At 32.9% G+C, this 12771-nt stretch overlaps 1 protein-coding gene across 1 annotated transcript; it reads right to left on the reverse strand.

Annotated features, from left to right (window-relative positions):
• Window positions 1-4685: 4685 nt before the first annotated feature.
• Window positions 4686-11121, reverse strand: Tao (Serine/threonine-protein kinase Tao). The gene is made up of 12 exons (XM_018550003.1): window positions 11074-11121; window positions 9412-9845; window positions 8984-9332; window positions 8474-8649; window positions 8181-8343; window positions 7694-8043; window positions 7179-7424; window positions 6848-7075; window positions 6319-6558; window positions 5796-6053; window positions 5452-5708; window positions 4686-5324 (listed from the first exon to the last, which is right to left on the reverse strand). The coding sequence occupies exons 2-12, from the start codon at window positions 9715-9717 to the stop codon at window positions 5204-5206; spliced, it is 2694 nt and encodes an 897-aa protein (XP_018405505.1). The 5' UTR covers window positions 9718-9845; window positions 11074-11121; the 3' UTR covers window positions 4686-5203.
• Window positions 11122-12771: the final 1650 nt, after the last annotated feature.

The following is a 12771-nucleotide window of genomic DNA, read 5'->3' on the forward strand; positions in this document are numbered from 1 at the left end:
TTAACTCACCCACTCAGGCAATTACATTCAATTTGATGTAAAACGCTTCAGCATTGTCACAGAAAATTCTTAATGCAATTATTCTCTTTAATTGCAATTAATAAAAAGTTAATGCTCGCTTAAAATGCAATGTTATTAATTCTGAAAATTTATCCGTGTTAATATTTTTCAATGTAGAGTATACATGTTACAAAATTAAATGAAGAATAAATATTACAAACTTCAATGACGCTACCGTTAAGAATTGCTTTAATATATGCACACTATGTATATACATGGAATCTCATTTTATTATCGAAATATGGTACAAGCTGATTGGTACGAGTTGTTTTTTTTTTAAGAACAAAATGCAAGGATGAGTTAAAATTTAATTACCGATACAGCTTATAGAAAGTATATATTAGGGATAAGGAGATTAGATCCAAATTTCATTAAAAACAAATCATTTTCAGGTTTGTTAGAGAGGATAAATTCAACATAAATTTTATACAATGCTGATGCATTTTTTAAATAATTATTCTTTTCAGGGGAGAGGAGTCGCGAGTTGCGTTGTAATATTTTTCTCGTAATTACAAAATATAAACAGAAAATTTATAGAGAAATTATAAGAATCTGTGTAATAATATCGAAAATAGAAATTACCTTCAGAAATCAAAGATTTCATATATATAACACACATTCACATGTGATCTTAAATAATATTAATAACGTATTCTACTTGTTATTTTATAAATACACATATTTTCTTACAATTAGCCTTGTTTAATTAAATTAACAATAACACAAATAGTTATTGAATTTTTATTTGGCTGTCTTTAAAAGATATCAATACTTTTATTTTTATAAAACATATTTATGAGAGATTATTTTGTCTCATAAAATTTTTGTTTAGTGATCGATCTGAAGTATTTTCTACTTTCCATGGTATTAATAGGTATTTATTTTGCACGACTATGTCTATTCTTATTACTCTGTATACTTTAAAAAAATAATGTTGAAAATAAAAAAAAGGAGTTACGATTTATCTTTAATTAAAGCCAGAAATTGTGTATTGAAGTATATATAGTTACATTCACTTCGGTGTTTTGTCGTGTACAAAAAAACAATATTCCTGTAATTGGCCGATGTATAAAGAAGACATAATTCGTACTGGGGGGGGGGGGGGGGGGGGACATAATTATTACAGCAATCTCAAAAATATTGCGTTTCTATCTGATGACGGTGAATTGCATCGTAACACAAATCACCAGCATTACAAAAATCACACCTTGAATGGAAGTAAGTGAAGAAGGAGCTCGTCAAATAATCACAAGCATAATTTGATACTATAATATTTGATATGCTATGCCTATGATTAATTGTCTAGCTTACCAGTTATCACATTCCAAAGTTAACTGATAAAGTAAACCACGCGCACATTTTTTGGAAAATTTTTATAAATCTCTTTCTCTCTCTCTCTCTCTCTCTCTCTCTTTCTTTCCGTGTTCACACGCACGCATGCACTCTCTTTCTCTCTCTCTCTCTCTCTCTCTCTTTCTCTTTCATACTAAATACTAGAATAATCAAAATTCCATATCGCAATTCTATGTAAAGCGAATAAATATTTACAAAACTCTAGCAACATCGACAATTTCCTAAATTGGGTATTCAGCAAGTTATAGTGATTACACAGATTACAGTCGAGAATAATCCTTTTGTTACATACATACAACTTAACTCAGAGACACAACTCGTGCTATAATTAAAAGTGTATAGTAACATATATAAAACTTAACAATTTTATTTTATATAGAACCTTCTTCTACGAAGGCAAGTTTGAAATCTAAAACTTTAATAATCGCAACTGTTTAATTAGTTTACTTATAATAACAGAAAGACGTATTTGTATAACATATTAAATTAGTCTAAACAGTTTTTTTTTTTCTATAAACCACACATTTCACGTAATTTCGAATCCGGTTTGTTAGCACGAACAATCTCTGTTAGTCTGTTACGTTTCAAATTGATTATAGTAATTGATCTCGGACATCTTTCTCTAATAAGAACCTAAGGAAGAATTTTAATTTGTATCTTCATACACACATGGATGTCATCTTACTGTCTTTTCCATAATGAGTTGTTACATTTCGATTACTATGTATAATATGCGTTTGTATGTACATATCATAATGGGAAATATTTCGGTTGATTGTGACAGTTTTCCGTATTGTACAGTTTGGAACATATAACCATGATAACAATTGTATTGTTTATGTTTTACTACAATCATTCATATCACTATAATTGAACACACTTTTAGATATTCGTTCGATGCATGCTAGTCGCGTAAAATTTTCGCGTCAAATTTTATTTTCATGAAGATTAAAAAAATACATAACATATATATATATATATATATATATATTTAATATATAACGAAAATTGGAATGTGTATGCTATGTTGCCATTGATAATGCAAATGACAAAATGTTTACTATGTGAATGTCGTTTAAAGCTTTTCATTTTTGTTTAAATGAATAAATTATATTAAGGGAAAAAAAGATTAACGAACTTACGAAATAAAATGCAATATTTTTGGTCATACCCCGCAATTTGTTTTATAGTATTACTTATATCTCTTCTAAAACTAAATAAACACTTTTTTTTTAATTTACGTGAAAAATCTCAAGTTATAAGCGTAAAATGAAATTATAGAACGTTAGTTCTTTTTGTTAATATAATATATGTATACGCATTAATATATAATACAAGTATTTGATTGGCTTTCTCGACTATCGTTTACAAGTATTTCATGGTGACATGTTTTACTGCTCTCCAATTCATACATATATACATACATATATATATATATATATATGTTATATACCATATATATATGTACACATATATATATATATTAAAAAAATTAATAGAATTATAAAAATTTACATTTTTTTATGATAACAATGAAATGCTTTATACAATACAACTTACTGACATTTCATATTCCAAAAATAACTAGACTGTATGGTGTTGCTAAGTATTAACTACATAATATAGTAGCACCTGCTTACAAATGTTATCATTAATGGAAATATACTTTCTTAATACATACTTCTTGAATTTAATATTAAACGAGATATTTGTTTTTCGTTGATTTTGTAGGAAAATTGTTATATAACAAAACATCGGAAGGAACAACAGTCACAATCATGGATACGGATTTTACATGTATAATGGTTTCGTGACATATAAAATAAAAATATATGAAAAAAATAATAAATAGGAAAACAAAACATGTATATTTTGATGTAAAAGTACAATATTGGGATGTGTACTGGATGAAATTATGAATGCAGTTATAGAGTATATAATATAATATAAATATAAAAAATGAAGGGCGCGATGAATCAAAAAGTACACTTTAAACTTTTATAAGCAATTTGAAGGAACAAACGTTTGTTGAACGTTTATTCCTGTAAAACAAGTAATCGGTACAATTGAAATATTACAAAAAAGTGAATATTTTGAGGAATTTACATGTCATCAAATTAAGATAAAATGCTATGGTTATTAGTATAAACGTGTAGAACATTTAGTAATGCATTAATAATATCAATTTATCTTATATTTAAAGTAATTGATACCTGCATTATTTTAAACCTCTTCATTAAATATCATATTTAACATATAAATACTTTTAATTCCACTGGTTTAATGCTGCATGAATAAAGACATGGAAGTAAAAAAGAAATTATGAGACATTAAACAACTAGCTTTATATAACTGAAAATAAATTTACTTTGTAATAACGTAGAAAATTTAGATTAATAAAAAAACGTATAACATCTTTATTTTATCAAAGACCTTTCATTATATAAAATGTGAATATTTAAATTTTCTTAAACAATGCATAATAGATATAAATTAACATATCACATAAATAATTTTTATATGTTATTAATTTTATGTAAATTACATACTTAGATACATCCAAGATACAACGTTAAAGAATTGTACAGAGCTGCGTTCAAAAACTTTATTTGGGTGTACCTAGCTATCGTTTTATCTTTGTTTAATATTTAGACGAACAACAAAGATAAAATGATAATACTCTGAATTCCCGAACGCAGCAGGAACTTGAAAGGAATTGAAAAGTGAATACCAATTGCTTCTAATTCTCAACAATAATTTTATTAGCAATTAAATTTGTTATATTAATATAAGATGAAAAGTATAAAGCAATAAAAGGATAACTTGTTGTATCCTGAATCTAAACCTCTATTAAAGAAATGCATATTTGACTGCTAATATTTACACTTACAACAAAAAGATAGTTTTGCTAAATTTATTAGACTATTACTTTACAAATTGGCCATTATTTACTCTTTAAATAAACACTACTATGTAATTAAAATCTGGAAATACGTAAAAAATATACTAATGCGCGCGATGCTCGATTATCACGAAAAACTTTAAAGTTTTTATCATGAACGTAAAAGTCAGAACACCCCATACTGAGAAAAATATCTCAGATTTATCTAAAGGAAAAAGAATAAAATGTATATTATTCGAGCATTATAACTATTGTACTGTTATTTTTATTATATTTGTAGCGTATTAATAAATAAATGCCTCTAAATTTTTTCCTGTAGTATAGGTGTGTATAAAATTCTTTATTCCCTATGTTGATATCATCTGGCCTATAAATTTGAAGATTCTGTAATGGATATATAAGAAATGAGATTAACGTTTGAAAGATTTTCTTTTATCTCTATATGTATCTCAGAATATTTGGTTATGATTAATAAATATTACAATGTTGCAAAAAGCATCTAAATTCTTCTTCAATATGAAGCTTTCTTTCTTTTCTGGCAAAGTACGTCGATACATCTGGACGATTAAAAATTACGCGCCTACATTTCAGCCAATACACATTCCCAATAAATCTTGCAGGTTTCGGTTCAATAACATGGATGCACGTAACAAGTCAATCCTTGTTATATTGTATTTGTAAGTCATTGAATTATTACGTCGGCAAACTCGTTACGTACACCCCGCGCAACCGTAACTTCCACACTGGTGCGAATTCTTACGTCTTTAAACGTTAATTTTGTTATGAAGATGCAAAGCAAAAATTTTCCATAGAAACTTTTCCATACACAATTTGATGCGTATTTTTGCTGGTGCGAATTCGCGCCAGTGTGGAATTTGAGGGTTAAAATTAAAGACTATTAGGGGGGAAGGACGTGGAGCTATTACTGTGAGCCAGACTTAACATGGAGCCACTAAGGCTTTCATCGTCCGGATAAGATTCTTTCGATGCTTCAGCTATCGCCAGAGCACTGCAATAATTTGAAAAATGCTATAAAAATATAATGCATCGTTTACGTTTGATAAATGTAGCAATATTTCTTCAAAATTTAATTAAACTGTGTGTACTGTAATATATTATATTTTCTGTTAGCGTACCTGAATCCTATTCTTGCACTTTCCTCATCAAATTGCTGCAGTTCCCGTTCTTGCCTTTCATGTAACAGGCGTATACGTTCACTACGTTCACGAAGAAATTCCTGAGTTTCTAATTCCATTTTTTGTTCAAGCAAAGCTCGTCTAACAGATACACGATCTTCTAATTCACGACGTTCTCTGTTTCTCTGCGCCTCGGCTTGCATCTTATTTTTTGATTGGTATGCCATCAGAATTTCTAATTCATAATTTAGTCTTTCCTGTAATATTAATTTGTCATTAATATCGTACAATTATAAAGTTGTATATTACAATACGCAATAATATGATAATATCATTTGTCGAACCTTAAGATTATGGCATTCTACTTCTTGTGACTCGTCTAACCGTATACTTTGCTTTTGGAGCATTTCAGCGATACTTTGCTCATACTGATCGCCTAAAAGTGCTAATTTGCGTCTTTGTTCTTCCTTTAATTTCTTAATAACTGCTTTTTGCTCATCCTTAGCAGTCGTTTGCAGGATTTGAGCTTTCAACGCTTTATATTGTCGTGTTTGTATTTTACAAGTTTCTCTAAACTGTTTACGAATTTGCATTTCCTTTTGCTAAAATTATAAAATACATTTGTGAATATTAAATATACGAAGAGAACATTGAAAATTACACACACGTACGCACACATTTTGTGTGGGTGTGTATATCAGTACAATATCTCTTTATCGTAAATTATTCTATACATTAAACCATATTTACATTAAATATTTACATTAAAATATCAATTTTAATATGTTTTACTTGAAGACCTTTATATTCTCATTCTAAGAACAGATAGCAATACCTATTTATATTATTACATATATTGTTATTCACCTTGAGACTCTTCGGTTGTTGTTTAAGTTCTAACGCATGCTTTTTACGTAAATCGCGCTCGGCCCTTTGCATATAATCCTGCTGGTTACAAAGTTCTGTTGAATGCTGTCGATGTACTTGATCCTCACGAAGTGCGTGTACTGCTCTTTGCTGTCTATATTCTAATTCTTGCGTCTTTTCATGATGTCGTAAAAGCATAGCATGTGCTTGCTCCAGCTGTTGTTGCCGTTTATTCAATTCCTGTTTAATAAATGTACTTAATGTAATAAAATTCTTAAGATACCTTGTAAAAGACAAACATCAATAAAAATCAGTAAGCTTGATCTCAGAATTAACACTACGGGAAAAGAATGGTTAGGTAAATCAAAATATTTAAAATAAAAAATACGATAAAAAGATTATTAAAAAAAAAGATTATTTAAAAAATACATATATTAATATATATGTGTGTGTGAGGGGAAAGGGGAGAGATGGAGGAGGAGAGAGAGTTCAGAAATAAGAAATCTTTAACATATCGAGTAATACGAACTTCGCGAAGAAGCTCCTGTTCCAAACTATGGAAGATGAGTAACTTTTTTCTACGGAATTTCCGAATTTCAAGGTCCAAATATTCTCGTTGTCCCCTCGCAAGCCGTTGCTCCTCTTGAGCTTCCATCTGTCTCAAATTATCTTTTTGACTTTGAAGTGTAGCATCTCGTTGCCTCTTTGGAGTTACTTCATCCTGAGAGAGTTCTTTTTTCCATCTTTCTTTATAAGCCTGTATAAATAAAATTATACGTTTAAAGATATAAATTAAATGTGTAAGATATATAAATTAAAATTTTACATATCACAATAAATTTCTTATGCCATTATCTTACTTTGTACTCTCTTTTCTGTTGAGCTTCCAGAGCTTTACGGTCAGCTTCATGTCTACTTGTTATTTCTTTATTAAGTTTCTTCTCAGCATTTTGATTTTGTTTCAACTTGCGTTCTAGTTCTTGTAGATGTCTGAGTTGCAATTTCTCGAGATCCTTACTAAACTGTTGTAATAAAGTTTCATATTCTTTGTCCAACAGCTGTTTATGTGACTCCATTTCCATTTTGCAACGTTCCTCTAATTTCACCTATAAATAAATGAATATTACATTATAAATGAAAATGAATTTTTTTTCATAATTATTAATAATTATTGTTTACAAGTTTACAATCTTTTTATTTAAATACAATTTTTTGAAGCAATTGAATTTATCAGCAAAATCACTTACCAAAATTACTTTGAACATACAAGTTTTGAAATTTATTAATCGTAATCATTAAAAGATTCTTTGTAAAAAGATCGTAAAAATTATTTCTTTCTGTATTATAATTTAATATAGAATGTTAGAATTCTTACCAAAGCACCTTGATGCTCTCTCCTCATTCGTTTATATCCACTCATTTGTTCATGCATTTCTTCTTGCATATGTTCTTTTTGTTGTTTCGTAACAATTGAAGTTGTCCTAATTGTTGCAAAATTATTGGCACCGTGTTCAAGAAGATTGGCAGTGACACCACCTGCTGAGACCTTATGCCGATTTCTGACAGATCCCGAAGAATAATCATTACCATCAGCATTCGGCAGCGGCAGGCTATTGGTGGAGGAACTTTGAGAGCTTGCTGAGACGCCCATCGAGTGAATCGAGTGTTCTGAGGTAATTGAATTGCTTTTGCTACTATCGCCACCTGTTTGTTCATCAGGAGTATCTGTAAGTGATTGTAGTTTTAAAGATTCAAGGAGTACAGCATGTTTAATTAGCGTACTCAAAAAAAAAAGATACAAGCGTAAAAAATATATGTGTAGTTTAATAAAATTGACATTTGATAAATATAAATGATTATACCGTCTGCGTCACCAACTGTGCTCTCTGTCTCGCATGAGTCGATCATCAAAATTTTCTTCATTTTACGGTAATTCAAATTATCTAATTCTCGAACAGCAGCTTTTGTTCTCTGTATTAAATCTATTAAAACTTGAGGAGAACGTGGTCTGGTGACAAATTGATGCTGTAAAATTGAAAGCCTATAAGAGAACAACTAGACTACTACTAACGTACTACATATAATGAAACAAAAAAAAAAAGACAATATATACGGATGTAAAGTATCGCTGCAGATATACATAAGGACAACTCACTGATAACAGTTTCCCGGATGTTGGTCTTTCAATTGGACTTTTTGTGAGACACACCTCAACAAAATGTCGAAAAACATCAGTCCAATCTGGCGAATTTAACGTTGGATTGTCATTCTGTGCAATATGATACAAGGCGCTCATTGCGTTCATATTAAAATAAGGTGGCTTTCTTTCCGCTGTAATCAATAATATAAATAACGTGAGTTTCGTGTTTAGGCTAGAATAAATAATAATTAGAATATAAATAAAATGTTTTCTTCGATAAAATAGAAAAATGGAAATGTTAATTAAATTACAGAACTTCATTTTAAAAAAATTATATTAATATTTTTCGACTTAGAATAATCATTGCCACTTTATTGGGTTTAAAAGAATTATCATAAATGCAGATACTGAATAATTGTGTAAATTATAATTTAAATTATATAGTAATAATATTACTTTAAGTCAATGATACAAACGTATTGATGTGATAAGCTTTTATACATAATTAATACGTTAAATACGTACCTAATTCGATGCATGTTATTCCTAATGACCATACGTCAACCTTGCCATCATATTGCCCCTCGTCCATAGCCAATATAACTTCTGGCGCCATCCAGTACGGAGTCCCTACGAAGCTATTGGCTGGACATTTTATACTCGCGGACCCGAAATCAGCTAATTTCACTGTACCATTCTCAGTAAGTAGAATATTTCCAGCTTTCACATCGCGATGGATTCTCCCAAGGGAGTGAAGATAGTGCAAGCCACGCAATACACCCTCGCATATCGCAGCTATTTCCTCTTCCTTCAGCGGTCTTTTGTGTACCTCAATAATATCTGATGCGGAGCCAAGACAATATTCCATCACCAACTGCAAAACGGTACACAACAATGCAGTTTAAAATATAACAAACATTGATAGAATAAAAAAGAGAGATATCCGCACATACCCAGGCAGTGTGGTCCCTGAGATAGCAACCCTTATATTCTATAGTGTTAGGATGATTAAGTTGCCTAAGAAATCGAATTTCCTTTAAAATGTCTTGCCACTTTTCCATCGTTTGCTTCCCCAGATAAGACATTTTCTTGATGGCAACAATTTCTTTGGTAACCAGGCATCGTGCATAGTAAACAGCCCCGAAACTACCATGCCCGATCTCGCGCAAATCCTCAAATATTTTCTCCGGATCATTTTTCTCAAATAATTCGGCAATCTCTGGGTCCTTTAAACTACCAGGCCTTGCAACAGCTGGCATAGTCGAGTTGTTGATAATTAGATGCCCGAGGCCTAGTCCAGACACCTTGCCCTGTTCTCTTTAGATTCCTTGCTCAAACCGTCTGTTTTTATTGAATCCTCTGTCAGTCCATTCCCAAACTTAACATTCTGTATAAAAGAAATGTTTTTAGGTTTAGATATATCAAGCTAATAAAATTTAAAGCTACAATAATTGATGTATATTGCATCACTATATATATTGTTTCATGCTCTAATTAATTATATAGAAAATATAAATTATTAGAAAAAATATTGGAGAAATTCATAAACTGTTACATAAAACATTAAGGGCATGTTTCTTATTTAATTCAGTGATAAAAAAGTGTCTTTATAAAATTGTGCTAAAGTAAATCAGAATTTATTAAGTTTCATTTTTTAACATTAATTATTTTGATAAATACAGGTTCAAAATATGTGTGTGTGTGTGTGTGTGTGTGTGAGAGATAAAGATCACTCTATCAATCAAATTAAGATGGAGATAATTTTTTTTATTTCTTTGTAGTCTCAAGACATTAATTCAGCTAATATCAGTGTCATTCAATGCGTCATTATGTTTTTATTTCTTATATTTAAAATTACAATAAGAAATTTACATATTTCAGTATTTTTAAATCATATTAATTTTTAATTTAAATAATAATTCTTATTTATATTCATATTAATTTTATCACATATACTAATCAATTAAGAATATTTTGTAGTGAAAATGACACTTAAAAAAAAAAAACGATTTAAAATGTTAATAATTTATACTATTGTTTTTGTACAATTATATCAAGCCATGTTCAAAAAAAAATCCTCTCAAAAATTTAGACCTTTAAATCTTTAAATGGTCATCTGATCAAAAAATGATCCCCAGTAATTCAAACATTTAACACTTTAAATGATATTATCTAATATAATATATTACCATGAAAAGTAACTGATATATTACTAAATGTGCCAGTTCAAAGTGAACATACATATAACGTATATTTTCTATGTTGAATATGTACCACGAAAAGTAACTGATAGATTATTCAAGGTGCAAATTCAAATTGAACATACATACATATAAGTAAAACAGATTACGATTTGCATATTACAGTTTTCTAGAAAATAACTGCAGTATGTTGTTCTTAATGCACAAAATATAAAAGTTGGTTATTCAGATTTGATTTGAAATTTATGCTAGACCGTACAATAAAAAATAATTGCTTGCAATTTCAGAGTATCAATTTGTTAATGACTCGAAAAAGAACATGGCGGCCTGCTATAAATAAAGTATATTCGTGTACTTTACATTAATCAGATTACACGAGTTCAATTACAAAGCATTTTAATTGTATCTTCTTACAAATTTTATACGTCCGCACTTCCACAAGTTGTCAATTCTTAATCAGTCAAGGATTCCAATAGTTATTAAGTCTTCCAGTTTTACACCGACTCGCACTTGGAGATTATCTTGGAAACACTGCTTTCCTATCTACTTTATATTCTCTAATTTCACTGTACGAAAGTGATTGCGAGCGTTTTAATTGCAGGCAATTAGATTCTTCATGAAATCTTCAGCTCACGAGTTCATCACGTGACGGGGTCCGAGAAACCTCTCGGAAGGAAACTGTTTCTCGGAAAAGCGTCCGGAGCAATTTTCCGCTCGTGTATCAAAAGTCGAGGCACCTTCCTCCGTGTCTGGACATGCCTTACGCGCGATTTTTTACGAGCGCATTGAAAACGCAAAGGCACACAGCAGCAATAACAAACATTCACGCTCGGCCCATTGTCCGAATCTTGTCATCGGTCGTTGTCGCGGATCGTTTCCGTTTTTCTTTTTCTTTCTCTTTATCTCGCTCGCGGGAGCGAGGATCTAAATGCGATTTCCCCCGCGATTGCGACGGCGAGGAGAGGCCGAAGAGAAAACATGTGACGGCTCAAACGACACAGAAATAGGCACGTTCTTCCCGTAGGAACGACGAGTGCCGTCGTACTCCGGTCATTGTTGTCGCATTAGTCACACGTTTACCCGCCGTGGTCCCGAGTGATCTCTCGAGCGACTGACACCTGGGGGTCTCTATCGTCAAAGAGAGCCGACTTTCGGTGGGAAGAAAGAGACTGTTAGAGGTCGTTAGATTTTTCTAACAATTCTGTTGGATACGACCGGATCACAGGGAGGCAAGATAAAAAGAGAGAGAGGAAGGGGGGGGGGAGAGAGACTGGAGAGGCAAAATTTGGCAGGGCGCGATGGCGAGGGGGAGGGAAGGGAGGGAGGGGGAGGAGGAAGAGAGAGAGAGAGAGAATTATCGACGCGCGGCGCCGAGGGGGGAATATCCTTAAACACGAGCGAAGCCACCTCCGGGTTCGCGCGATTCTTCTCGCGAGCGGATCGAACGACGGCGATGACAAAGACGACGTTGACGACGACGACGGCGGCGACAATGAAAAAAATTCGCGCAGGAGGTGGAGAAATGCGGGAGTAAGGAGGGTTGGGTCCTCGGCGCTCGTCGGCCTGATCAGGCCCCCTACCTCCCCCCCCGCCTCCTCCACCTCCCGTCACCGTCCTCCTCGCGCTCTCTCTCTCTCTCTCTCTCGCCGCACCCCCTGCCGCGCGTCGTCGCGCGGTGCAGCGCTGCACCGCGCGCGCTGCGCGCCGTCGACACGACGACGGCGAGACGAAAACACGCATCTCACGCGCGTTTACAGCGCGCGCGTCACGACGGCCGGTGTCCCCGTCTCTCACACGTCCTCGTCCCGTCTCCGTCCATCCGTCCGTCTCTGGGTGGCGTGTGACATCGTGTGCGGTTTTTCACACGGACGGCGGACGCCGAGATCCGGTTGGGGCGGACCCAGAGGTGGACGAGGCCTCGGGGGCTCGAGAACTGGAAAAAAAAAGAAGGGGGGAGGGAGGTCGAGAAAATATTGTATTCACCTCCAAAATGGCGAGGGAACGGGCGGGGAAGCATGCGCCTCGTAGGCTCCGTATAGTGCGCTACTTCTCTTCAGGCGGCGGAGGCGGAGCGGCTCTTTTTCCTGAACCCGGCCGACGACGGTCCCGCGG

The sequence above is a fragment of the Cyphomyrmex costatus genome, unplaced genomic scaffold (genome assembly GCF_001594065.2).
Source record: "Cyphomyrmex costatus isolate MS0001 unplaced genomic scaffold, Ccosl1.0 scaffold92, whole genome shotgun sequence".
Lineage (NCBI taxonomy): Eukaryota > Metazoa > Arthropoda > Insecta > Hymenoptera > Formicidae > Cyphomyrmex > Cyphomyrmex costatus.